Source organism: Rhagoletis zephyria, unplaced genomic scaffold (genome assembly GCF_001687245.7).
Source record: "Rhagoletis zephyria isolate East Lansing unplaced genomic scaffold, Rhagoletis_zephyria_1.1 Rzeph_scaffold_04417, whole genome shotgun sequence".
NCBI lineage: Eukaryota > Metazoa > Arthropoda > Insecta > Diptera > Tephritidae > Rhagoletis > Rhagoletis zephyria.
Window position 1 is genome coordinate 21,387 of NW_016161500.1, and position 27,808 is coordinate 49,194.

Sequence of the window (27,808 nt, forward strand, 5' to 3'; positions counted from 1 at the left end):
CCGATCGTCATACTAGTACAACCCCGAACGCTGCTTCAGCGCGGATAATCTATTCAGTTCGTGCGTTCGCGGAGCGTGTGCGAGTACTCGGAAAAATATTTGCGGAAAGAAAATTGAAAAATTTTCACGGAAGAGTGTAGCTTCAAATAGGTTAACAAAGTAAAGCCATAAAATTATTAGCAGCGGTTGAATATACATACTTAGCGCGTGTTTCCCATTTGGGATACTGAAAAAAAAAAGAAAATGTGTTGGAAAACTAGTCAAACACACAAAGGTGTTGACTAGAACGGAAGTGGGCGAGTAAATTGCTGTGTATGCTTTAAGTGAAATACAATAATTTATTGTAAAAAAAGGTGTATTTATTATAGCGATCGCAGTGCGTAAAATAGCAGCAAAAATCAATTGAAGCTAAGTTAATTTAAGCGATTCGCATAGATTACGAATACTGCGTACACATGCGAGCTGAAGTGGAATTAGTACAAAAACGTCTACAAAATAGGCAAATCAGTGTTTAAAAATAGATGCGCCATCGTTCGCAATACAGAGCATCACACCGCACAAAACACACAGCGCACAGACCATCGCAACACAGCAGGCAAAGCAGAGCGCATTCATAGCACACTCAGCACCGAGGCAAGCGGCTAGAGGATCGAAACACACAAAAACAGAGGAAGATTTCTAGAAGGAAAGAAGAAAAAAAAACACTTAAAAGAAGAAGCAGCACCAGCTACCAGCAGAGTAGCGCCGACGTAAAGCGTTTGGGAAAAAATTTAGAGCGTCTGTGACGCCGCGTACGTCCGTCCGCGTTGTGCTCGCTTTCTCTTCGTCATTTCGCCAGCGCCAACAGCAAAGCCGCTAGCTAGCGCTGACGCACTACGCTTCGCCTTTGTGGCTGCCTACTACACAACGAGGTGGCTGTAATTTTTGCATCTTCACCAAAGCCAGAAACGTTGCCACCGTCGTTGCTTGCGTCGTGGCCGTCGTTGTCGTCACTACGTCGACGGGAAAATATGAAGCAGGCGCCGCGCGGCCAAAGGGAAAACACAAACGAGCAACAACATAGCGGCAGCAATCCCTGTGCTCTGTGCTATACTGTGGGATACCTTAAAATTTCGCAACGTTTCGCTATTTATTCCGCAAGCAAGCATTTGTGAGTTTTTCCGCGCGACGTGTGGCCTACACTCTGAGTTTAGAGTGTGTGTAGCGTGTATGAAGGTGGGACGTATTTAAATTTGTAATTACTTTCTGGCTAAAATTGAATGGCAAAAGAGTAGAGAATAAAGTGGCGAAAAAAATAAATACTGAAAAGCGCACGATAGAGGCGGCATTTTATTGCCAAATTTCAGCCGCAGTCTACACGTAGCGGGCAAATATGCAAGCAGAGCCCCCGAACGCCGCCACCAAACCTTCAACCGCCTCCATTACGACCACTAATAAATCGAAAATAACAACACACCAGTTGAAAAACAAAACCTTTGTTGCAACTCCGCTATATCAGCCAACTCTGCAACAGCAGCAGCACCACCACCAACAACAAGCAATAGTTGGTGGTTCCAGCAAATCTAACGTCGTGCTTGACGACTCCACACGCGAGATCGAGGAGATCTCCAAAAAGATTTCCGAGCACGCGGACGCGCTATATCATACGTGGAAGAGTCGTGGATTAGCACCAACCGAATTGCTTGGTTTCTATACGCATGCGGCAGCTGCAGCGGCAGCGACCGACAACGTAAGTGACACAGGCGATCTATTTGCGGTTGCTGACGAACAAACCGCAGAGGGACTGCAGAAGTTGGTTAACACATTTGTGCTACGGGATAAGGAACAACGCGCAGGCAAAGCGGGTACCGGTGGCAGCACTGGCACGAGCAGACTGGGAAGTGGAGTAGTGGGCGCAGGCGTTATTGGTGTTGGAGGAGTTGGCAGCATTGTGGGAGCGGGCAGCACCGGCAGTGGTTTGCTCGTGAACACGATCGATCCTAATACAGACGGTGGCAATATGGTTGGAAAATTAAAACAGTCGTCAACGTCAACAACGTCGACAACAAGCAAAAGAAGTCCTACCGCACAGAAGTCACCCACGACATCCACGTCGTCGGCGATATTAATGAAAGCAGTTGATACGTCAGGCGTCGATGTTGTCGATACGCTAAAAAAAAAGACGACAAAATCCAATGGTAAAGCGGGTGGCGCAACGTCTTCCGGTGCAGGGGCGACACCGTCTTCCAAGTCTTCGCTCGCTCACAAGCATGAAAAACAACCACAACACTCAATCATAAGCGCTGGCAGTTCAACGACGTCTAAGTCGCGAGTTTCGAGTTCGAGCGCTGCCACAAATGCCACAACAGCAAACAGAACCACCACCACTATTGGACGCAGCAAACCACATGTTTCCAATTCGCCGCCGTTGGATATAAATTTAACGGTTGACTTGAATCTCGATCTGTCGGACTTATCAGAGCTGCAGACGCAAAACCTGCGCAAAATTAAGGAGCTGCTGCAGGAAAATGTACCGGCAACGACGACAGCTGCTAGCAAGGGAGCAGCGGCGAATAGCAGCAGCAAACAGTCGAAAACCGCCAACTCAACTAATAGTGCCATAGCATCCGGCGCGGATGTCGTGGCAAATAATGCAAATCACTATCAACGTCGTGCCGAGTTGACGGCCAAGAGCGCGAAAATTGGCGGCAAGAGTGAGGTGGTGATGGTAGGGGCTGCCGCTGACAACAGCGGCGGAGCAAGTGTCAATAAAGCGGCTATCACAAGTGGTGGCAGTGGCGGTGCGGTCGGCGGCATTGCTAATGGCGCCATTGCAAGTAGTAACGTTGACAAAAATAGTAGCGCCGGTAGTGCGGGGTCCACCGCGCAAGTAACGAGCACCAAACGGAGCGCGGCGACCGCAAAATTGAGCAATTCGAAATCAACGCCGCCTGATAATCAATCGAATCAAAGTGCCATCAGTGTCAGTGACTATAAGCAATCGGGCAAAGAAAGCGGCGGCGGCGGAGAAAAAAGTGCACCCACATCGACGATAAAGAATTCGGGTGGCACGCGGACAGCAACTGTCAGTGGCAGCAGTGGAAGCAAAGCAATTAAAGCGCCTACCCTTAAGGACGATAAGAACGACAGTAACAACAACAACAACAACAACAATAAAATTAGCAATACCAGCAATCATACAAATCACATTCGAAGTGGCAGCAAGTCAGGCTCAAAAAAGGATAACAAAACGGCTAACAGCAACGGAGCAGGAGCAGCAACCGCAGGCGCGGGCGGAGGAGCAGCAGGCACTACAGCTATTGGTGGCGCCACGGGTGCGAACGGTATGGAAGCCATGCCTGCAACGGCAAGCGGAGCAACAACAACAACAACACCTTCGAAGTTTTCCAAAACCGGGCGTCCGTTGACCAATGGGCAGGATAAATATGGTAAAGCAACAAAGAAAAAAAAAAGCCTTTGAAAAAATTGTGAATTGAGAATTAAGTTTTAACAAACAATTATATTTCTTTGCTCAACCCCTAGTCGGTCGACCGATTTTGACGCGTGGCTCAGTTGCAGAGCGCGTGCTTATGTTCGAGAAGTGTCCGGATGTACGCAACTCATTTTTGAATATAAAACGTCCAGATCCAGCGGATGCGCCACCAAAAAGTCTGCTCAAGGTGAGTTCACGACCACAAAGGCTGCAGTGCGAAGTTGCAGTTATCTATATTGTGTGCGCGTACGTGTGTTAGAGTATGTGTGCGTGTGTATATGGGAGTGTATGGGGGGGGGGCGGGCACACCTGTAGCCGTCAGGTAGTAGGAAAATAGTGCAAATTAACTCGTCATAAATTCTAAAAAGATGTAAAATTTTTTCCTTCAACGTTACACTGCAAAACGGTTATCTAATAGAGCGATGAAAAACAAAAACAATAGCAACAACGCAAAGCACTTATGTGATGAAACAATGAGCGGAGCGGCGCGGCGGCGCGCGGTATGTTTTGAGGTGGCGTGCGAATTGCATGAAATGACCAATGAATCAGAAAGCTGAAAGTACACTGTGAGAAAAAGAAACTAAACGAATTGATTTCTAGGAATTTTTGCTCAGCTTAGGATCACCGCCAAACTGGCGCGGTTATGCAGAGTGACGTCGAGCACAACTTTTAACTTAGTTGAAATAGGTAAGGGCCTCTATGCTCTGTTCGAGACCTAAGATAAGGCGACTCGTGGCCGTGCGGCTTCTTAAAGATGGTATCTTTTGAGATATTAATTTCAATCACAGCGTCAGAATAAGTACGTTGATAGCAAAGGCTAAGCGTAGAAATGCAGAGGACCGTAAGTGTTGTGTTTTACAGCTTAGAAAAAGAGTACAAAAGTGGTTGGTCTAGCGGTAATCAAGGGCAACATAGAGTCTGCGCATATTTGGGTACACGTCACAAGTTTGTCAGTTATAACTTTGAAGTAATGAAGGACTTTGTAAAATAGCATCCAGGGGCTAGGTACTTTGAGCCGAGCTTTCCATCGTCGAATGAAAATAATCCTCTACAAATCGCTCTTTCCGGTTCCATATGGCACAGAAAATTGACGACTATTCAGCCTCATTGCGTAAGTCGTAAATTAGGCTAAATTGTACGACTCGACAACATTGGCATTGTTTACTGTCGTGCTGAAATAAGTAAATGACGAAAATCGTCGAAAACAATACAGTGCTGCCAAGTTTTTCCGTTTTAATACACTAGTCGAATGGAAATTTTAGGCAATGACGTGCAATTTGCGATACGATTCGACTATCGAAAAACGACTCGCATACGACACCACTCTCGCAATGAGGGTGATTATTGTTATTATTATTAGAACTTACCAGTGCTTCGACCTGGCTATGCTAACTCTTGTGTTTGGAGAGCTGTCACGTTCTAGATTCTGTATGGAGACGATATTCGTTCTTCAAGATGTCTACGTCTAAGATTACCTATTCGTGGCACTTGCTCCGTCAGCCCACAAAACCTGCAGTTCGTGTATGGTGGTTCGTGTAGAATGGTATGTACCTAATGACCGTTGCCTGTTTGGCTCCGCATTTTGCAAGAGTATCGCTCCTTTCGTTGTACCAACGCTCTCATTACGCGTTCCTAATTTTCCCAGTCCACATTTGCAACTGTCTACCTACGATGTAGGGAGAGAGAGGTGGCTCAATCAGCAGTACCGCTACTTTGTTCTTGGCGAATTTGACAGAATCAGCTGTTCGTGTGACGTCATTTTAGCAAACTGTTTGTATGTATGCAGAGATGTTTATATGTATGTAAATATGGCAACCTCCATGGTTTGACAGTTAACACTCTTTCTCTCCTCCATGTATTCTTGTATTCTATCATTCTTGCTGTCTACCTACCTTGACACCATTTTACACGATTCCAAGGCTCTTATTGCTGTCTGGCTGTCAGACATGTTGTTTAGAGTGGGAACATTTGTTCTCCTACGATTTATGTTGCAAAAGTTTTCGCCTGAAATATGGTCGAGTTTGTGCCTACCGAAAGACAGGTCCAAATATCCCGGCTCCCGTGTTTTAATCATCAATTTTATATACATACATAAATGTACGAAATTATAACCTTGTGGAGCTTAAGAAAGAATAAATTCGGAAGCATTGCGTCTGTGAAATTAACAACGAGGTCTTNCCTACGATTTATGTTGCAAAAGTTTTCGCCTGAAACATGGTCGAGTTTGTGCCTACCGAAACACAGGTCCAAATATGCCGGCTCCGGTGTTTTAATCATCAATTTTATATACATACATAAATGTACGAATCTTGGGCATACTTCGCTGATCTTTTGAATTTCGCTTTACAAGCGTTTTTTCCGGAATTATAACCTTGTGGAGCTTAATAAAGAATAAATTCGGAAGCATTGCGTCTGTGAAATTAACAACGAGGTCTTTTATGAATGATTTTAAGACACTCAATTGGCCCTTGCGATGGTCAGTAAATTTCGGATTATTCCCCAAGTTTTACTAACTACCAAAAAAGGAAGACTTTGAGAGAATAATTTTACTCAGATCTATGGGCCGGAAGGCGAAGACGACGGATAAAGGGTACCGATGATAAAGATGGAATGATGGGCTCTATAATACATAGACATAATTAAATGCATAAAAATAAAATATCACTTGTAATTGTACATACATAGATATGTATCTCGTCAAAAAATCGCACTTTTATAATTTATAAGTACATATGTGCATACACACTTAATTTTCCGCTCAATGTACTGATTGCGACCGATCTGCTATTTATTTAGGCGCACATCAAACGCGTTGCGAAGATTTTTTTTAAGGTTACCGCAACAACGTTGCATTGCAGTTTTTTGCCAACTTGAAAGTGGGGAAAAAGAAATGAAAAAAAAAAATTAAGTGAGAAATACATATAAGAAAAGTGAAGAAGAAAACNAAAATGAAAAAAAAAATTAAGTGAGAAATACATATAAGAAAAGTGAAGAAGAAAACAAAAGATTAGCGCGATCTATGTAATAGAAAATAATTAGTTTATATTTGCATTTTATGTGAGCCGCTTTACTTGATTTTCTTTGTTGAATACTACGTAAATTTGTTTGGCTGCTGCAGGTTTACTTTTCTGTACTTAATGTTTATTTAATTAATTGTTGAATGAATTGCAAGAGATCCATGATTGGGAGATGGAAAGAATGAAATGCTGACGTAGTAGCAAGAAACTTTTAATTAAGATTTCTTCGATCGTTAGTCCACCACTGCTTAAAATAGATAGACCTTGGATATGGTATCATATTTTCGAAATTGTAGTAACAATAGGAAATGAATAGTCACATTTGAGTTCTGCTTTATCGATTGATTGTATTCAGTTTTTATATCATTACGAGGGCCCAAAGAGCTCAGCCATGACTATTAACGAAGTAGAGTAGCCGCCGTAATTGCCACACGAAAATTCTTTAAAAAGCATCTCCATAATGAAATCGATTCGAGACTGATTCCTCATACATTTTTCGTGTTATTCGCATGCTCCTTTTTTTATTCATCATTATTTCTTTTACGATGCATACTTTTATCAATTTTACTAAATACCTTTTCATTACCGATAATCGTATTTATCAGCAGCCGAGAAGAAAGGTATAATCGAAATTAAATGCCGTTCTCGTAGTTTTGTTCTCAAGAAGCTTAAAAACCCAAATCGAAATGAGAACAAAACCTTCGGGAATGTTTTCACAAGAACAAAAGTGAGCAAAAAACTGCCGAGAATGTTCTCAACCGGAATTATGTAATGAAAAAACCCTGGGGAAAATTCCAAAGAAAACGAAATACCAACAATACTATCGGGGACGTTTCTTAGGGAACAGAATCGAAACAGAAGTCTCCATAACATTCTGGCAAAGAACAACACAGGAGCAGAAGTCTTAGTAACTTTCTCTGGTAGAACAATTTGCGAACTAAAGTCTCAGAAACTATCTGACAGAGAACGAAACGAGAATAAAACTTCTCTGAACTATTTGCGAAGAATGAACGCGTGAACAACATTTTTCTCATAGCGTTCCATTAGTTTGAAATATTTGAATATTAAAATTGTATTAAAAAAGCACTAAAAGATAATTATGCAAATAAAGTCAACGAAAGACTTAAGACACCAACTGGTCTTGCACAGAAAATGAAAAATTGTTCCATAAATGGATAGTTTACTCTAATGATAAACGATCTGATCGTTCTCCACACTTTTGTTCTTAATTGATTCTTCTTGAAAACCTTCTCGATACTTTCGTTCTCATTTTGTTCTTCTTAAGAACTTTCTCGGAAGTTTCGATCTCATTCGGTTCTTCATGATAATGTTCCCGAGAGTTTTGTTTCCATTTTGTTCTTTACGGAAACGTTACCGAACTCATGCAGAACTAAACCAAAAATGGAACGTGTTTTCAGTTTCTGTTATTTATAAAAAAATGTGTTATTTCATTTACTTGTAACAACATTACGCATTCAGTTCTTGGGGTGGCAGTGAGAAGATTCCAAAAATTGATTTTCCTGTGTAGTTTTCAACCACCCTAATAATAATATGACTAAATTGCCACAGAAGAACATGACTTGCAAAACCAGGCCCTTGATTTCTGATATTGTCTGCCAGGGGAAAACATTTAGCTCTGCTTAGCGTAGCCTGATAATTTCAAAGTCTTCTGTGGGCCTTAAATGGACATACCTAGACTGTGTGGACGTCGCTAGTCTATTCGCATAGGCCCGAGAATCCTTTTTATCTGGAAATTTTTACGTGGTGCCTAATTCTTTACATATACTCATTGTGAGGTTCGTCGCAACGTACATATGTAGGTAAAGTTCGATATACGAGGCTCATATTGTGAATTCATCGCCATCTTGAAAATCTACTTGGGCTGCAATTTGAGAGTGACAGCCAAAACTATGCAAAACCCTTGGCTGTTAATAAACCCTCTAAACAAAACTGTAAAAAATAAAAGAACGAGATTTTTCACAACGTCTCAGGGAAAGAACGGAGGTCAGATACATTGAAATTCCTGAATGTGGTCAATGAACTTAGAAGGGTAGTCATACCCATGATTAATCTAAGAGTGATACAATACGGAGTGAACGGTTCGNTACTTGGGCTGCAATTTGAGAGTGACAGCCAAAACTATGCAAAACCCTTGGCTGTTAATAAACCCTCTAAACAAAACTGTAAAAAAATAAAAGAACGAGATTTTTCACAACGTCTCAGGGAAAGAACGGAGGTCAGATACATTGAAATTCCTGAATGTGGTCAATGAACTTAGAAGGGTAGTCATACCCATGATTAATCTAAGAGTGATACAATACGGAGTAAACGGTTCGACAAACAATGCAGGAAGTCTTGTTTCTCAATAGCAAAAGCTGGGATATTAAAGCGAGAAGCGACAAAAAAGTTAACTATGGCATTNGAACGGTTCGTTCAGCAATGCAGGAAGTCTTGTTTCTCAATAGCAAAGCTGGGATATTAAAGCGAGAAGCGACAAAAAAGTTAACTATGGCATTTCGGAGATCAGCGTCTACAAAATCGACATTGAAACTCCAAGCAACTAAACAGCATTAGTGGAAACTGAAGAGCCACCTAGCGACCTAGAGAAAGGTGTGCTTCCTTACAATGTAACTGTGCGGTTCCGACAAAAATTACAACTTAGTCTCGAAATTATTTAACTAAACAAATATTTTTAATGATATGATATAACGAAAAGATAACATCATTTTACATGAATGGCTAATCAAGTTGCGAATATATACTGGGAATTGCCAAACTGAAAAAATCGCATTTCAAAACAAACAATCAATCAACTAAATTCAATAAATTAAACGAACAGTTATTTAGAAACAGTCTGTCAATCGGATCATTTCGTGTTTTTAAGAAAGCACTATTCATTGCCATGATCGTTCGTATAAATACATACAGTGAACCAGAAAAGTCTTTGTACAAAGAATTTTTTTTAATGTTAGCAAAGTTTTTTGTTTTAATTTCTTTTTGCTATTTTTTTTTTTTAATTTACATACATATGTAGTTCATACTACAACAAAAAAAAAAAACAATAAGATTTCTAAACTTTTTGCAAAACTGACGAAAATTCAATGAGTTTTTATACAGCTTCTAAAAAAGCGTGATTACCANCAATAAGATTTCTAAACTTTTTGCAAAACTCACGAAAATTCAATGAGTTTTTATACAGCTTCTAAAAAAGCGTGATTACCAGTAGGTCATAAATAGGTCAAGCAAGAAATTAAACATTAATTATAATTGATTCTGAAAATGTCGTGAAATTTTCCCGAAAGGATCTCACAAAAAGTCTTGAAACGACCCCGAAATGGTCAGTTAAAAGTTCAAAAATCATCCCAATCTAGATCAGAAATGTTCCTGTAACTAGTCCGGAATTAGTCTTGAAATAGTCCTGAAATACCCAAAAATGATCCCGAAAGTCTTGAACCCGGTCTCGACATGGTCCGAAACTAGTCCTGAGATGAGCCATAACGAACAAAACACAAAATAGTCATGAAACAGTCCTGAACAGGTCCCGAAACGGTTGAAAAAGTCGTTAACTTGTCCGAAGGATCTTACGCAAGGCTTGAGACGGTGCTGAAATGAGCCCTTACAAGTTCCAACATCATACCAAGATAGACATTTTCCTGAAACTAGTCCCGAATTGGGCCAGAAATAGTCCGGAACTATCCCAAAATGATCCTGAAAAGAGTCTTGAATCCGTCGTGACATGGTCCTGAACTATCCTGATATGAGCCCGAATTAGGCCCAAAATAGTTCTGAAATAGGTCGAAACTATGTAGACTCAAATAGTACTAAATGGCCCTGAAATAGTCCTAAACAGGTATCGAAACGGTCAAAAAAGGCTTGAACTTGTCCCGAAATGATCTCGAAAAGGTTTTGACACGGTCCCGAAATGGTTCAAATGGTTCTTTATTAGTCCCAAGTAGTTCCAAAAAGGTCCTAAAATAGTCCTAAACTAGTCTCGAAATGGTCCTGAAACATTCCTGAGCTAGGCACGAAGAACTAGTCTCAAAATGTTCCTCAAATAGTCGTGAACTAGGCCCAAAAAACAAAAGAAGCAATCGAATTTCTGCTAGGTTACACAAAAGGCACTTACAAATTTTCTGCTGTTAAGAAACTTAAATTTTTTTGCAAATTTATTGAATTTTACAACAATATTTTTATAAAAAATTTGCGAAAAGAAATTGAAATACAAAACTTTACGTATGTATGTACATTGGAACGAAGACTTTTGTACTTCACTGTACGTATTCAATTGAGGCGTACATATGGTCATTTGTATTGGCTTAAGGAAAATCTTTCGTTATTTGTGATTTATTGCACATTCCCTTTAGTTACATATCTACATAGTATGTATGTACATTGGTATGTATGTACGTGCAATACATATTTTTGTAATATCTTTATATAAATCAACATTAATATAGACAATAGCCCGTCAATTTAACGTACACTCACACACCCACGCAGCTTGCCACCTTAGGGGCCATATGCGCTTTTCTATGAGAATGTGTGTGTTGTGTTTGTGTGTGTATTAAATACCGACAAACATACAAAGAACTTTCGAAATATCTGTGCATCATGCAATTCGCCAACGAAAAGTAAAATTGTTAAATGGAAACATCAGAAAATCGAAAAATCACTCATTCGAAAATGTTCTTATCTTTTAGTAAGAGTATTTTTGGCTATTGTTTTCCTTACACTTATGCACGTACATACATATGTATGCATGTAGCAGAAGCTTTATTTATTTTACTACTACTTGCCTGTTCGGTTGTGTTGTAGATTTTATTTATTTTTGTTGTGACGTTTCGTCTTATTTTAATTTTAACTAAGAAACATTCGCTAAAATATTTATTGAGTATCTATCTGTTTGTTTGCCTGGCATAAATGCGAAGGAGAGAACACTAAAGTAATTATGAAAAAAATTGCGAAAACCGTTATAAGCAAATATCTAAATATAAACATTTTCATATTTCTTAGCCATAAAAAGGTGTGACTATATAAGTTTCCCTTTTTGCCGCTGCGCCAAGTTCATTAAACTTGAAACTTTTTACGGTTTTGAAGAAAAGCGAATTTTCGCAAAAATATTAAAGTGTTTTAAGCGTTGTACGAGTATGTGTGTGCACGCGTAAGAAAGATCGTTGGACCTGATAATGCATTCGTTTGATGTCGCCGTCAGCCGGCTCGCCGGCAATTTATGTAGCATGCAACTATGCTGAGCATAATTTTATGGCAAGCAGCGTCATAATTTTCAGTTTTTGCTGAATTGGCTTAAAACTGCATACACGTGTCCGTATGCACTTATACATACATATACTTGCGGTCTAAAGTGAATGAATGGTGTTTTGTTTTTAATGTTTACAATGTTTTCCAAGCTTAAAATTTTTTTTTTATTTTTTTATAGAAAAATGGTTCCAGCTTTAACAAATACCATATACACAAATAAAACTTTTAAACTTTATACAGAATTCAGAAAAATTAAACAAATTTTTAACAAAATTTTGAGCCTTTTAATCAGAATTTTTATAAAATTTGTGTGTATGCCTTTAAAAGGCTTATGCAATTTTTGGTAAAATAAGTTTAAATTTTTTTTTTTAATTTTTGCCAACAAAAAATTGAAAGGAACGTCCAGCTACTTCAAATTTGCACATTAGTATACTAAAATAATATAAAAATTTTTTAAACATAGCCAAAACTTTCCAATAGTCTCTTCCCCATTTACATTTCCGCTACCGTACATTTAGACATACACATATGTATGTATGTAAATAAACCATGCATTTATGTTTCCTATTTGCATTAGTGTGCGCCGTAAAATATTTCTGCTTCTTTGCAGAAACAAACAAACACGCTTTTGTTGACCCAAACAAGTGGCAAAATGTGTAAATAATTTAGAAATCTATTTATTGGTGCATGTGCCTTTGTTTAGATTAATTTCATATCTTCGATCGTGTATACATGTGTATTCATGAGTAAGTCTGCACGAACTTATGGAGCACATATTTACTTACTTAATTATGTACATGTGTACATACATAAAAACCGCTTTGAGTATTTTCAGCTCTTGAGCATTTAAGTCCATTCTTACGATAGACATTACTAAGCCAACGCAGCCGCAGGCTAAATACTATATTTATGTCGATGTAAAGCTCTTTTAGCTCATTCCTTTCATCGCCTGCGGTATTGACCGTAGCCAACGCGAAAAGCTTTAACGTCCATCCAATTAAATGCGACTAATTGCTGTTTACAAATATAAATAAGAAACCTAAATTCATANGTGGCACTTTCTGAAACTAGCAAGGAGGAGGTGGTCAGAGATCCAGCCACTAGCAAAACATGCTTATAGAATAGGGCTTCCGTACAACGAAACAGTATTCTATTTCCTGTGCGAATACCCAGGTCTGACTTTCTTAACACATATAATTTCGATAAATACACACATAATGAAGCATTTAGCGGATCTATTACAGATATTAGTCCCGTCCATCGCAATTAATGGATGGTGGCGATGTCAGGCCTATTCTATTCGAGGACATCAGTCAGCCAATCATAGACCACTTCCAGATATTCCATGTGCATAGCTGCAACTCATAGTCCTTCAAACATTTGCCGTGTTCCAATGTAGGCACTCTCTTACAGCCGCACCCCTTGATGGGCATTTGCCGAGGGCCTCGTTTAGTTAACAGATAATATTAACCCTCGATTAGGTTAGTATAAAGTGGCTACCTAACGTCTCGCTCCGCTCACCTAGAATATATCCCTTTTTTCCCAAGTTAATAAATCCGCCTGGCATTCTTCTAGTCCTACCAAAGCAGGACAGCGACAGATTTAATATCCGATGCTTTCAATTTCTTCTAGGTGGCAATAATAATAATATAATAGATTGGCGCTGACACATATGTTAGTGTTTGGCCGAGCTTCTCCTCCGATTTGTGGCGTGCGCCTTGATGTTGTCACACAAAGCGGAGGGACCTACAGTTTTACGCCGACTCCGAACGGCGATTTGATTTTTATGAGAAGCTGTTTTTCATGGCAGAAATGCACTCGGAGGTTTGCCATTGCCTGCCGAGGGACGACCGCTGTTAAGAAAAAACCTTTTTTCTATATATTTTTTTCTATGTTGCTTTGACCAGGGCTTGAACCCAGGCGCAGCGGAATTGAAGCGCGCACTGCTTACCACTACACCACACCGGCCGACAATAGCTGCATAAAAAGTAGTTTAACGACAGATCGAGGGCGTGGTTGGAATATCGGTAGGCTCCTTTCCACGCGACTTCGTCTGTATTCTGTATTGTTGAAAATAAATTTTTACTGACAAAATAAATATGTGACACTTATAAGGTTAAGAACCAATATTAAGAGTAAGACTAAACCAATGACAAATCCAAAGACAAATACCATCACGTATACGAAAGCGATGACGAACACAAGATGAATACGAAGACGAACACGAAGACGAAGGCGATCATGAAAATGGATACGTAGACGGATACGAAAACGAAGCTGAATATGAACACGAAGACAAATACAAAGACGAAAACCCATACGAATATGGCGACGAAGATGTAAGACGTATCTTACGAAAAAAGAATATGAAAAGGAAGACCAAGACCACTCGAAAACCTACACAAAAAAGGACTATTAAGACGCTGAAGACGAGTATAAATATGAACACGAACGAAAACGAACACGAGTACGAATCGAGGGTTTTACGCTTTTGAATAAGTACCCTTAATAATTATTTTCTGAGTAATAAATAAAACTCGAGAAATAACTATTAAACTTCCCGAGTCCGAGTAAACATGGAATATGTTGGTTTATTCCTTATGCACGTATCATGTGAGTTGAAATTTAAAAAAATTTCCGAAATGTTTGAGTATTGAGAAGTGTGCGCGATCATCTGTCTGCACGGAACCAATACAATATCTCCTCACCCAAATCAAGAAATGAGCAGCCAAAACATACACGCTATGCGAGAAGTAATTGCAGGAGATTTTTTTTTGGCCAGATACCATTAAAATATCAGTTGCCCTCATATTTTCTTGCAATTAAATTTATATGTACAAAATTCTCCCACGATTCAACGGTAGGTGTTACTGGAGAACATAACCAAACAAATCGATAAAGAANGCGAAAACCTATACAAAAAAAGGACTATTAAGACGCTGAAGACGAGTATAAATATGAACACGAACGAAAACGAACACGAGTACGAATCGAGGGTTTTGCGCTTTTGAATAAGTACCCTTCATAATTATTTTCTGAGTAATAAATAAAACTCGAGAAATAACTATTAAACTTCATTTTTTTAAATAAAATTAAAAAATATGAATCACTGCCGCTAAAGGTAGTCCGAGTAAACATGGAATATGTTGGTTTATTCCTTATGCACGTATCATGTGAGTTGAAATTCAAAAAAATTTCCGAAATGTTTGAGTATCGAGAAGTGTGCGCGATCATCTGTCTGCACGGAACCAATACAATATCTCCTCACCCAAATCAAGAAATGAGCAGCCAAAACATACACGCAATGCGAGAAGTAATTGCAGGAGAATTTGTTTTGGCCAGATACCATTAAAATATCAGTTGCCCTCATATTTTCTTGCAATTAAATTTATATGTACAAAATTCTCCCACGATTCAACGGTAGGTGTTACTGGAGAACATAACCAAACAAATCGATAAAGAAAACAAACAAATAAATTTTAGAAAAACATTCACAAGAATTGGGAAGCTAAATCAAGTGGAAAATTTACGTTTTGATTTCACCCGTACTTAATTGCTAACTCTGTTCACGTGTGCATTAAATTATTATTAGTTTTTCTTTTTAATTTTTATGTGCCCAAATTTTTTAACAAAAATTGCAAAAAAGTAGAGGATGTACCGCAAGTAGATATGTAAATATAACGGTAGTACGCAAATTACTGTAACTTAATTAGCTGTAAACTTTGTTGTCTAGCACTCAGTGAGTTCTACAGAACACTCAGTGAGTTCTACAGAGAATGAACCATTATGAGCTGCGAAATTTAAAATTTCGAAGCGTTAATTTCATACACTGTCCGGTTTTGAGCCCCGGAAAAAACTATATCCACATAGTTCATGGATTTTTATTGATGTTCTAACTGTATAAAGCTTAGGTTAAGCAAGCTGGCTAGCCACTAACTGGCTCCGCATAGACCATTAAGGACCATACCCTTACCAGATAACTTCGACAGCTAATCACTGGGTACTGGGGTTGAAGTAAATCTCAATCCTCTTAGCAAACTGGCCGTGGCAGCGGCTTCCAAATTATGTAGTAAGCCGACTCCCAGGAGACTCAGCCGGAGTCTGCTAAGGGCAGCATGCTAGCAGAGGATATAATCCACGGTCTCCCCTTTCGTTCTGCATCTCCTACAGAGTTTATCATTGGCCAGAGCCAGTTTAAAGGCCAGTTTAGAGCACCCGCCAGTAGCCTAACGTCTGCACACAATCCTAGATACCTGGCAACCTTGCGATTTGGCCCACACTATCTGCGCCTTCCGCATGATGGAGAGGTCGAGCTTCCGTTTGATCGCATGAGCGTATTCTGTGACAAGGCTGTCGGCCTTCTCTTTGCCCGCCAGTACAGATGTACATCAGTATCAGTGTGCAGTAAATCTAGAGCTACCCTGCCCTTCTACACACGTCCAGCAGAAGTGTTGTGCGATCCTCGCACGAGTCAGCACTCCCCATGCCCTGACGCCACCCTCCGACATCTTTAATGGCTTCGAATTTCGTCCCAAAGTGCAGATCTGGGATCATGTTGTCAACGATCCGAGTAAAGTTGACGCAATAATACTGTCCTAGGGACCTGCACATAAACCACCCAGTAACGTACAGCCTGGCGGCAGCTTTTCACGTTAAGTTCTTGGCCGATAGGTCCGCCGGCAAGAGCTGAAATAAGCTGTAAAATGCTGCCGTTGGTGTAATCCTAAGTTCCCTGTCCATCAATGATGACATATTTGTGTACACTTTCTATTTCCTTAAGAAATGTTTTCTTCTCATTGCTGTTCTCCCAATGGAACAGTATCGGCCTGACTGTGGCCGTGAAGATCCAATGAGAAAGAGAAGTCGATAAGCTTTACGTGCAATCTTGCATCTTTTTGCATGCCTGGAATGCCACTGAGGCCTTCTTCGCCCTTTCCCCGACATTGAGGCGCCACAATAGCTTACTATCGAATATTATTTCGAGGTGCTTCGAGCTTTATTTGAGCTGTAGGGTCACACCATCCGGCTTGGTTTAAACCAGTTCCAAACCCTGTACTTCATGGTGAAGATTACCAGACCTATTTTTTCCGTGTTGATGCTAAGCCCCACTTCGGTTGCTCAAAGAAGTACCTCCCGTAGTGCATGGCTCATAAGTGTTTAGGTCTGGAATAACTTAACTAGGAAGCAAAACTTGGACTTGGCATCGAATATGCTGTTTCTTATTCTTCTATATAAGATTTGAGATCGACGGAGTGAATATAGACGTCTTCGGTGACTCTTTACTGCGCTAGGGAACAATTGGTAAAAAATGGAACCAAGCTTATTTCTTGGCTGTAAGAATGCATCTGTCTGATGCTAGCAAAGGCTGCGAAAGTCAGATAATTGGAGCATGTGCAACGGGCCATCCTTATTGGGATTATGGGATGCTTAGCACCTCTACCATATGGCGCCCGTCGATACCGTAGCTAAGGCCTCTGCTGAAGTGTTTCAGACTGAGAATTTGGACACTGTACCGTGGCTACCGTAGGCAAGTGTTTGGTGGTGTGTAACATCAAGATGCACACGACAATGTGGAAGATCGACCGATCGATCTCAACATGTTTTCAATATATTTTCAATTGAGATAAGCCGTTTTTGAACTTAGTTCTGAGCTGGAACGTTCTTCAACCAAATTCTGAATTGATTGGACGTTTTCGAACCGGTTGCCAAGATAGGTTGATATTCCACTCCACCTTCGAAATGTATTTATTTTTAATTTTGTAATTTTAATATTCGTCCCTAGAAAAAGATGACCTCAAGTATATATGTAGCTATGTGGATGTCTCTTGGCCTCTCTTCTTCGTTGTTCAACTCCGTTTTGAAAAATTATTTCAAACTAATTTTTATTAATATGTACTATGTATTTCTTATTACATTTCCTCAGGTCAAATTACATGCAACGCCACCCCCACCGCCCGAACAAAACTCTGTACAACGCGAGATTCGGACCACCAAAACAGGTTATATACCCCGGTAAGTGGACAGAATCTGCATAGCTTTCTGATTTACATTTGCCTTACTGAATTCCTCGTTTCTTCTACTCGTAGCTTCTATTTTCCGCATGGCAAACCGCAACCGCAAATCGCAGCGGAACGCACACTGCGTGGCATTTTGTCCGCCTTNAGAAAAACATTCACAAGAATTGGGAAGCTAAATCAAGTGGAAAATTTACATTTTGATTTCGTCCGTACTTAATTGCTAATTCTGTTCACGTGTGCAATAAATTATTATTAGTCTTTATTTTTCATTTTTATGTACCCAAATTTTTGAACAAAAATTGCAAAAATGTAGAGGATGTACTGCAAATAAATATGTAAATATAACAGTAGTACGCAAATTACTGTAAATTTAATAGCTGTAAATTTTTCAATTATATACAATTAAAGTTGTCTAGCACTCAATGAGTTCTACAAAGAATGAACCATTATGAACTGGGAAATTTAAAATTTCAAAGCATTAATTACATTCACTGTCCGGTTTTGATCCTCGGAAAAAACTATATCCACATAGTTCATGGATTTTTATTGTTGTTCTTACTGTATAAAGGGTGGATTAAGTAAGCTGGCAAGCCACTGCGTGGCTCCGTATAGGCCATTAAGGACCATACCGTTACCAGATAAACTACGATAACTTTCGACAGCTAATCACTGGGTATCAAGAGCAACGTTGAAGTAAATCTCAGTCCTCTTAGCAAACTGGAAAACCTTTTTGTACCCTACCATGGCGGTGGCTTCCAGATTGTGCAGAAAGCTGACTCCCAGGAGACTAATCCGGAGTATGGTAAGGGCAGCATACTAGCACAGAGCTTCTCATTGGCCAGAGCCAGTTTAAAGGCCAGTTTAGAGCACCCGCCAGTAGCATAGCGTCCACTCTCTTGAGAAGAAAAGAAACTTCGTGCGCTTTATGTTATATGCTCTGCACATAATCCTAGATACCTTGCAACCTTGCATTTTGTCCACACCATCTACGGACAGGTCGAGGTTCCATTTGATCGCTTGAAAGGAAATTCCTCTATCAGCATAATTTCCGACAGAGCGTATTCTTTGACAGGGCTGTAGGCCTTCCCCTTTCCCACCACTCAGTACAGATATGCCCCCGAACCCAGTACAAATATACATCAGTACAAGTATGTAGCAAATCTAAAGCGGCATTGTCCTTCTCCACACGTCCAGGGGAAGTGTTGTGCGATCCTCGCGCGAATCACTCACACCAGCCTTCGACATCTTTAGTGGCTTCGAAGTTCGTCCCAAAGTGCAGATCTGGGATCATGTAGTCAACCGGTCCGGGTAAAGTTGACGCTATACTACTGTCCTAGGAACCTGCACATAAATCCAATCCAGTAGCATACAGCCTGCCGGCAGTTTTTCACGTTAAGTTCTTGGCCGATAGGTCCGCCGGAAATAGCCGCAATAAGGTGCAAAGTGCTGCCGTTAGTGTAATCCTAAGCTCCCTGTAATGTCCATCAGTGATGAACTATTTCCCTCAAGAAATGTTTTCTTCTCATTGCTGTCCATCAAACCAATACATGGGGGGAACAGTATCGGCCTGACTATGACCGTGAAGATCCAATGAGAAAGAGAAGTCGATAAGTTCTACGTCCACTGAAGGCCTCAGGCCCTCTCCACGATATTGAGGCACCACGATAGCTTACTATCCAGTATTATTTCGAGGTGCTTGGGGTTTTATTTCAGCTGTAGGGTCACCCCTTCCGTCTTGGGTTTAAACCAGTTCCGAACCCTGTACTTCATGGTGAAGATTACCAGACCTGTTTTTTTCCGTGTTGATGCTAAGCCCCACTTCGGTTGCTCAAAGAAGTACCTCCCGTAGTGCATGACTCATAAGTGATTAGGTCTGGAATAACTTAACTAGGAAGCAAAACTTGGACATGACATCGAATATGCTGTTCCTTATTCTTCTATCTAAGATTTGAGGTCGACGGAGTGAAGAAAGAAGTCTTCGGTGGTTCTTTACTGCGCTAGGGAACAATTGTTAAAAAATTGGGCCAAGCTTATTTCTTGGCTATAAGAAAGCATCTGTCTGGTGCTAGCAAAGGCTGCGAAAGCCAGAAAATTGGAACAGGTACCAAAGGCCATCCTTATTGAAATTATGGGATGCTTACGACCTCTTCCACATGGCGCCCGTCGATACCGTAGCTAAGGCCTCTGCTGAAGGGTTTCAGACTGAGAATTTGGACACTGTACCGTGGCTATCGTAGGCAAGTGTTTGGTGGTGCGCAACATCAAGATGCACACGACAATGTGGAAGATCGACCGATCGATCTCAACATGTTTTCAATATATTTTCAATTGAGATAAGCCGTTTTTGAGCTTAAATAGTTCTGAGCTGGAACATCCTTAAACCAAATTCTGAATTGATTGGACGTTTTCGAACCGGCTGCCAAGATAGGTTGATCTTCCACTCAACCGTCGAAATTTATTTATTTTTAATTTTATAATTTTAATATTCGTCCATTGAAAAAGGTGTATGTAGCTGTGTGGATGCCTCTTGGCCTCTCTTCTTCCTTGTTCAATTCCGTTTTGAAAAATTATTTCAAACTAATTAAATAATTATTAATATGTACTATGTATTTCTTATTACATTTCCTCAGGTCAAATTACATGCAACGCCACCCCCACCACCCGAACAAAACTCTGTACAACGCGAGATTCGGACCACCAAAACAGGTTATATACCCCGGTAAGTGTACAGAATCTGCATAGCTTTCTGATTTACATTTGCCTTACTGAATTCCTCGTTTCTTCTACTCGTAGCTTCTATTTTCCGCATGGCAAACCACAACCGCAAATCGCAGCGGAACGCACACTGCGTGGCATTTTGTCCGCCTTCGATTCGTTCCCGAATAATCAGGTGACCAAAGATGAGTTGCCGCGCATTTTAAAAATCTGTGGCCTTCCCTTCTACTGGCGCATGCCGGTAATGATCTTTTGTCAGCAGGGTAACTCGGGATTGGTGGAGCGACAAAGATTCGTGGAATTCTGGAAACAGTAACTAATAACCAATCACTAAGTATCTACACGTACATACTGTCTGATCGACTACCTCTCGTATCTTTACTTAGAATGAACGTCTATTGTCATGATGCCGCCTCGCGTTTTGTCTACATTTTATCACGCGGTCAACGTTTTCGCCAATACATACTGCCCGAGGATTTGGCGCCGCTGGTGCAGGATGTTGTCGATACGCATCCGGGCTTGGCGTTTCTCAAAGAGGCTACCGAGTTTCATTCCAGATATGTGCATACGGTCATTGCGAGAATATTCTACTCGGTAAATAGGTGCTGGTCCGGCAGGATAACTATATCTGAGCTGAAGAAATCCGATTTGTTGGAGGTAATTATATACATACCTAAATTTATATGCATATATATAGAGGCACATGTTTTTCTAATTATCGCTTCCGTTTTAAGGTCCTAACGCTGCTCGAAGAGGAGGACGATATCAATCAAATTATGGCCTTCTTTAGCTACGAACACTTCTATGTTATCTATTGCAAATTCTGGGAACTAGATAAAGATCACGATCTATTAATTAGTCAAGATGATTTGGCACGCCACAGCGATCATGCTTTGTCCACACGCATTGTAGAGCGAATATTTTCGGGTTGTGTGACGCGTAGCGATAACAAGAAAAACCCAGAAGACGAGCCAAAAATGTCCTATACCGATTTTGTGTGGTTTCTGCTTTCCGAGGAAGATAAGCGTACACCCACCGCAATTGAGTATTGGTTCCGATGCATGGATGTCGATGGTGATGGTATGTTGTCCATGTACGAATTGGAGTACTTCTATGAGGAACAACAACAACGCATGGAATCGATTGGTATTGAAACGTTGCCATTTGAGGACTGTTTGTGTCAGGTAAGCGCGCTTGGCTGATTTGTGGTGCGTGTCTACGAGATTCGAATATTAATATTTTTCAGATGCTGGACATGATTAAACCTGCACGTCGTGATTGCATTACACTGGGCGATTTAAAGCGTTGCAGAATGACGCATGTCTTCTTCGACACATTCTTCAATTTGGAGAAATATTTGGACCATGAGCAACGTGATCCATTTGCCTCGCAACGAGACGAATATGTNGTATAAAGGGTGGATTAAGTAAGCTGGCAAGCCACTGCGTGGCTCCGTATAGGCCATTAAGGACCATACCGTTACCAGATAAACTACGATAACTTTCGACAGCTAATCACTGGGTATCAAGAGCAACGTTGAAGTAAATCTCAGTCCTCTTAGCAAACTGGAAAACCTTTTTGTACCCTACCATGGCGGTGGCTTCCAGATTGTGCAGAAAGCTGACTCCCAGGAGACTAATCCGGAGTATGGTAAGGGCAGCATACTAGCACAGAGCTTCTCATTGGCCAGAGCCAGTTTAAAGGCCAGTTTAGAGCACCCGCCAGTAGCATAGCGTCCACTCTCTTGAGAAGAAAAGAAACTTCGTGCGCTTTATGTTATATGCTCTGCACATAATCCTAGATACCTTGCAACCTTGCATTTTGTCCACACCATCTACGGACAGGTCGAGGTTCCATTTGATCGCTTGAAAGGAAATTCCTCTATCAGCATAATTTCCGACAGAGCGTATTCTTTGACAGGGCTGTAGGCCTTCCCCTTTCCCACCACTCAGTACAGATATGCCCCCGAACCCAGTACAAATATACATCAGTACAAGTATGTAGCAAATCTAAAGCGGCATTGTCCTTCTCCACACGTCCAGGGGAAGTGTTGTGCGATCCTCGCGCGAATCACTCACACCAGCCTTCGACATCTTTAGTGGCTTCGAAGTTCGTCCCAAAGTGCAGATCTGGGATCATGTAGTCAACCGGTCCGGGTAAAGTTGACGCTATACTACTGTCCTAGGAACCTGCACATAAATCCAATCCAGTAGCATACAGCCTGCCGGCAGTTTTTCACGTTAAGTTCTTGGCCGATAGGTCCGCCGGAAATAGCCGCAATAAGGTGCAAAGTGCTGCCGTTAGTGTAATCCTAAGCTCCCTGTAATGTCCATCAGTGATGAACTATTTCCCTCAAGAAATGTTTTCTTCTCATTGCTGTCCATCAAACCAATACATGGGGGGAACAGTATCGGCCTGACTATGACCGTGAAGATCCAATGAGAAAGAGAAGTCGATAAGTTCTACGTCCACTGAAGGCCTCAGGCCCTCTCCACGATATTGAGGCACCACGATAGCTTACTATCCAGTATTATTTCGAGGTGCTTGGGGTTTTATTTCAGCTGTAGGGTCACCCCTTCCGTCTTGGGTTTAAACCAGTTCCGAACCCTGTACTTCATGGTGAAGATTACCAGACCTGTTTTTTTCCGTGTTGATGCTAAGCCCCACTTCGGTTGCTCAAAGAAGTACCTCCCGTAGTGCATGACTCATAAGTGATTAGGTCTGGAATAACTTAACTAGGAAGCAAAACTTGGACATGACATCGAATATGCTGTTCCTTATTCTTCTATCTAAGATTTGAGGTCGACGGAGTGAAGAAAGAAGTCTTCGGTGGTTCTTTACTGCGCTAGGGAACAATTGTTAAAAAATTGGGCCAAGCTTATTTCTTGGCTATAAGAAAGCATCTGTCTGGTGCTAGCAAAGGCTGCGAAAGCCAGAAAATTGGAACAGGTACCAAAGGCCATCCTTATTGAAATTATGGGATGCTTACGACCTCTTCCACATGGCGCCCGTCGATACCGTAGCTAAGGCCTCTGCTGAAGGGTTTCAGACTGAGAATTTGGACACTGTACCGTGGCTATCGTAGGCAAGTGTTTGGTGGTGCGCAACATCAAGATGCACACGACAATGTGGAAGATCGACCGATCGATCTCAACATGTTTTCAATATATTTTCAATTGAGATAAGCCGTTTTTGAGCTTAAATAGTTCTGAGCTGGAACATCCTTAAACCAAATTCTGAATTGATTGGACGTTTTCGAACCGGCTGCCAAGATAGGTTGATCTTCCACTCAACCGTCGAAATTTATTTATTTTTAATTTTATAATTTTAATATTCGTCCATTGAAAAAGGTGTATGTAGCTGTGTGGATGCCTCTTGGCCTCTCTTCTTCCTTGTTCAATTCCGTTTTGAAAAATTATTTCAAACTAATTAAATAATTATTAATATGTACTATGTATTTCTTATTACATTTCCTCAGGTCAAATTACATGCAACGCCACCCCCACCACCCGAACAAAACTCTGTACAACGCGAGATTCGGACCACCAAAACAGGTTATATACCCCGGTAAGTGTACAGAATCTGCATAGCTTTCTGATTTACATTTGCCTTACTGAATTCCTCGTTTCTTCTACTCGTAGCTTCTATTTTCCGCATGGCAAACCACAACCGCAAATCGCAGCGGAACGCACACTGCGTGGCATTTTGTCCGCCTTCGATTCGTTCCCGAATAATCAGGTGACCAAAGATGAGTTGCCGCGCATTTTAAAAATCTGTGGCCTTCCCTTCTACTGGCGCATGCCGGTAATGATCTTTTGTCAGCAGGGTAACTCGGGATTGGTGGAGCGACAAAGATTCGTGGAATTCTGGAAACAGTAACTAATAACCAATCACTAAGTATCTACACGTACATACTGTCTGATCGACTACCTCTCGTATCTTTACTTAGAATGAACGTCTATTGTCATGATGCCGCCTCGCGTTTTGTCTACATTTTATCACGCGGTCAACGTTTTCGCCAATACATACTGCCCGAGGATTTGGCGCCGCTGGTGCAGGATGTTGTCGATACGCATCCGGGCTTGGCGTTTCTCAAAGAGGCTACCGAGTTTCATTCCAGATATGTGCATACGGTCATTGCGAGAATATTCTACTCGGTAAATAGGTGCTGGTCCGGCAGGATAACTATATCTGAGCTGAAGAAATCCGATTTGTTGGAGGTAATTATATACATACCTAAATTTATATGCATATATATAGAGGCACATGTTTTTCTAATTATCGCTTCCGTTTTAAGGTCCTAACGCTGCTCGAAGAGGAGGACGATATCAATCAAATTATGGCCTTCTTTAGCTACGAACACTTCTATGTTATCTATTGCAAATTCTGGGAACTAGATAAAGATCACGATCTATTAATTAGTCAAGATGATTTGGCACGCCACAGCGATCATGCTTTGTCCACACGCATTGTAGAGCGAATATTTTCGGGTTGTGTGACGCGTAGCGATAACAAGAAAAACCCAGAAGACGAGCCAAAAATGTCCTATACCGATTTTGTGTGGTTTCTGCTTTCCGAGGAAGATAAGCGTACACCCACCGCAATTGAGTATTGGTTCCGATGCATGGATGTCGATGGTGATGGTATGTTGTCCATGTACGAATTGGAGTACTTCTATGAGGAACAACAACAACGCATGGAATCGATTGGTATTGAAACGTTGCCATTTGAGGACTGTTTGTGTCAGGTAAGCGCGCTTGGCTGATTTGTGGTGCGTGTCTACGAGATTCGAATATTAATATTTTTCAGATGCTGGACATGATTAAACCTGCACGTCGTGATTGCATTACACTGGGCGATTTAAAGCGTTGCAGAATGACGCATGTCTTCTTCGACACATTCTTCAATTTGGAGAAATATTTGGACCATGAGCAACGTGATCCATTTGCCTCGCAACGAGACGAATATGTGAGTACACAAGCCGTGGTTAAGCTTCGACGTATTTTTTTTAATAATTAAATACGAGTAGTACATACATATTTCTCAAACGAACATGATATAGCGATATACACACTACGAAAAATGTTGGAAGTTTTGGTAAAACAAAAACTTTTCTGTATCATGTCCAATTACGTCACTCCGCGTCACAGACACTTGGTATAGATCTTGCTGAGATGGTTGTAAGTATCGGGTGTCGGCATTCACTAAGCGAAAGCTGACGAGTTATGGCTTGCCTCTCGATGAAGTCCGTTTTGAGTCTGTCTACAGTCCATCTGGTTCAAGGAATGGCGTTCCTATGGCCATATCTGGGTCCTTCAGATCCATAAGNAAGTACACAAGCTGTGATTAAGCTTCGACGTATTTTTTTCAATAATTAAATACGAGTAGTACATATATATTTCTCAAACGAACATGAAATAGCGATATACACACTACGAAAAATGTTGGAAGTTTTGGTAAAAAAAAAACTTTTCTGCATCATGTCCAATTACGTCACTCCGCGTCACAGACACTTAGTATAGATCTTGCTGAGATGGTTGTAAGTATCGGGTGTCGGCATTCACTAAGCGAAAGCTGACGAGTTATGGCTTGCCTCTCGATGAATTCCGTTTAGAGTCTGTCTACAGTCCATCTGGAATCAAGGAATGGCGTTCCTATGGCCATATCTGGGTCCTTCAGATCCATAAGATGGCTTTTGACGTGCCTGGGAAGGAACTTAATTTCAAATAAGCGGATGCGATGGCGTTGTAACAATAACTGCTTGCACAACCACAACTGCTTGCACAATTCAACTTAAAGAATTAGGGCCTCCCCGGGTAACTGCATTGCAAAATGTCACCCCTTAGGATAATAGTGTAAGGTTGCCACTTATTTTCGTTTCTGCACAATTTATCTAAAACATCGCAAAATGGATATCAAATGAAAGATATTGTTGAGAATATTGGTCAGAAAATGTTTTCCCTCAGGGTAACCACGCTTCTGGGTAATACAATTTTTTATGTTGTTAATTTTAATCACCATTTTTTTATGTATACACAGTACATATACGCTCAAGATATGTATGTAGCATTTATTCCAGCGTTTTTCGGAATAGGATTGCCACCTAAATTTTAGAGTAAGAAATTTACTTAATAGATAACGAAATCCAAATTTTTTACGTTACGATGTCACGATGCCTCACCAGTGCTCAACTGATTAATTCTATCTTGACGTTGTTGGAAAGTGCCCTTAACGGCAATGAAGAATAGCTAGCGGGTTTTCCCAATATCCGAGTAATTTTTTAATAATATAGGCCGCTTTTTTGAGAGTGCTCTTGATCGATCGGTCTTACATTTACTATTTGAAATTGTGTTTGGAACCCGAAATGTTAGCAAAAAATCTTAATAAAGAACCACTATCATTCAAAATAGGTGAAAGGTAATGTTTCAAGTTCCGGGTTACTAAAAGCAGGGAAGAAAACATAGACTATAGAAAAAATAGAATTCACTAAATCAGGGGAAATTTAGCAATTTCCAAAAAAAAAAACAAAATCGTTCATTGCTATTGTAGTTAACCTTACTAAGACTTTTACGTATTTTTCTTTCACAGTCTTCTGATTGGGATCNCAAAAGCAGGGAAGAAAACATAGACTATAGAAAAAATAGAATTCACTAAATCAGGGGAAATTTAGCAATTTCCAAAAAAAAAAAAAAAAAAATCGTTCATTGCTATTGTAGTTAATCTTACTAAGACTTTTACGTATTTTTCTTTCACAGTCTTCTGATTGGGATCGTTTTGCGGCGCAAGAGTACGAACTGCTCATCTCTGAAGAGAACAATTAAATGCATACAGATAAGATCCGAAGATACATACATATCTTTCAACAATGAAAATATTAAGCGCAAACTTTTTATACAACAAAACTAAAAAAAAACAAAATGTTCAACAAGGAAGCGGCGAATGCACCGATTTTTCTAGTACACATAAAAAAAATTTAAAAAATATTTACACATATTTTTAATATGCATAATTATTTATATACAAGTTATTAGTGAGTGCCAGTAAAATTATTAGAAACAACCAAAGCGATAAGGCCGAATGAAACCTATATCAACACACACTAACAAACGCACCAACACATACCAAAATACAGTGTTATGAGCTGAAACAAGACAGCGCGCAATCAACGTTGGGACGGGGCGGTGAAAAGCTATCAATTACTCGAATAGCCATATATGAAGAACGCTTAGCGATTGAAAATCTAGTCAAATACTCATTATTTACACATTTCGCAAACACAACAGTCAGTCAATAGAAGGAGAGCAGGCAGCTCAAAATGAAGTAAATTA

The 27,808-nt window shown here is 40.4% G+C and overlaps 1 protein-coding gene across 1 annotated transcript; it reads left to right on the forward strand.

Annotated features, from left to right (window-relative positions):
* LOC108370712 (serine-rich adhesin for platelets) lies at positions 1–27,808 on the forward strand. The gene is made up of 8 exons (XM_017626092.1): positions 1–3,428; positions 3,523–3,659; positions 17,672–17,760; positions 20,559–20,792; positions 20,867–21,137; positions 21,215–21,664; positions 21,727–21,885; positions 27,236–27,808. Exons 1-8 carry the CDS (start codon positions 1,373–1,375, stop codon positions 27,299–27,301), a joined length of 3,462 nt encoding a protein of 1,153 aa, XP_017481581.1. The 5' UTR covers positions 1–1,372; the 3' UTR covers positions 27,302–27,808.

What these genes read in the sequence shown, in the direction of transcription:
- LOC108370712 (XM_017626092.1), top strand. Translation starts at nt 1,373, where the DNA reads ATGCAAGCAGAGCCCCCGAACGCCGCCACCAAACCTTCAACCGCCTCC. An exon ending in AGAAATCCGATTTGTTGGAG is followed by an intron (nt 21,138 to 21,214) that starts GTAATTATATAC and finishes TTCCGTTTTAAG; the next exon opens with GTCCTAACGCTGCTCGAAGA. An exon ending in TTGAGGACTGTTTGTGTCAG is followed by an intron (nt 21,665 to 21,726) that starts GTAAGCGCGCTT and finishes AATATTTTTCAG; the next exon opens with ATGCTGGACATGATTAAACC.